Source organism: Limulus polyphemus, unplaced genomic scaffold, assembly GCF_000517525.1.
Source record: "Limulus polyphemus unplaced genomic scaffold, Limulus_polyphemus-2.1.2 Scaffold5241, whole genome shotgun sequence".
Classification (NCBI taxonomy): Eukaryota; Metazoa; Arthropoda; class Merostomata; order Xiphosura; family Limulidae; genus Limulus; species Limulus polyphemus.
Genome location: NW_013670851.1, coordinates 57613 through 58523, shown reverse-complemented (window position 1 = coordinate 58523; position 911 = coordinate 57613). Strand labels below are relative to the sequence as shown.

General features: G+C 33.7%; 1 protein-coding gene across 1 annotated transcript in view; it reads left to right on the top strand.

Moving 5' to 3' along the window:
* Nucleotides 1-911, top strand: part of LOC106472315 (calcium/calmodulin-dependent protein kinase kinase 1-like) — a gene marked incomplete at its 5' end in the record, with an annotated part of 15978 nt that overhangs the window by 6395 nt on the left and 8672 nt on the right. Inside the window, one exon of the mRNA XM_022400923.1 lies at nt 579-666. Coding sequence (XP_022256631.1) covers nt 579-666 — 88 coding nt within the window. The remainder of the gene's footprint in view (nt 1-578; nt 667-911) is intronic.

Genomic DNA, 911 nt, shown 5'->3' with positions numbered 1-911 from the left:
ATCTGAAGGATTGAGTCCCCAACATTCACTCACTTCAGTTACATCTGAAGGATTGAGTCCCCAACATTCACTCACTTCAGTTACATCTGAAGGATTGAGTCCCCAACATTCACTCACTTCAGTTACATCTGAAGGATTGATTCCCCAACATTCACTTACTTGAACCACTCAGTTTTTGCTCAAAGTTATTATTATAAGTAATAAAGCTAGTACATAATCTCACACTTTCCTCACCAAATGAGTATCACATTTAAACAAACTGTTACCCAACACTCAAACCCACCCCACCAAGTGACTACTAAATCTTAAAGAAACTAGTAAATTGTTAATACTGTGAAGAAAGATTTTCATGTCTATACTTAACCTTTAGCTTATAATGTTATTTAGGGAATGTCTCTGATCTTTTACAACTGAGATGACATAAGCTTTGTATCTAAGTCTCTCTAATGTAACCAAGTTTGTGGCTTAAAATATTATTGATTTAGTGTACCTTTAATGTTGAATCATATACTTATGATATTGTCATTCAAACAGAAGTATAATATCTGCTTGTAACTATTACTGTGTGTTTATCATAGTCCTCAAATCAGTGGTGAGCTAAAAGATTTGGTGAGACGGATGCTGTACAAGGATCCAGTTGAAAGAATAACAATATCCGAGATAAAGGTATGTTGTTCTTAAAGAAGTTTAGAAGCAATAAGAGAACTGTATTAATGGTAGTAATAAATCATATGAGCATACAACAGCTAACATAACTTACATTGTGTAGAAGGTATGAAATGTATCAGAAAGGTTAGGTGCAATGACTTGCATCTGTAGCAGTAATGAAATATATTAGTAGAATATACCATAACTTGTGTAGCAGGTATGAAATGTATCAGAAAGGTTAGGTGCAATGACTTGCATCTGTA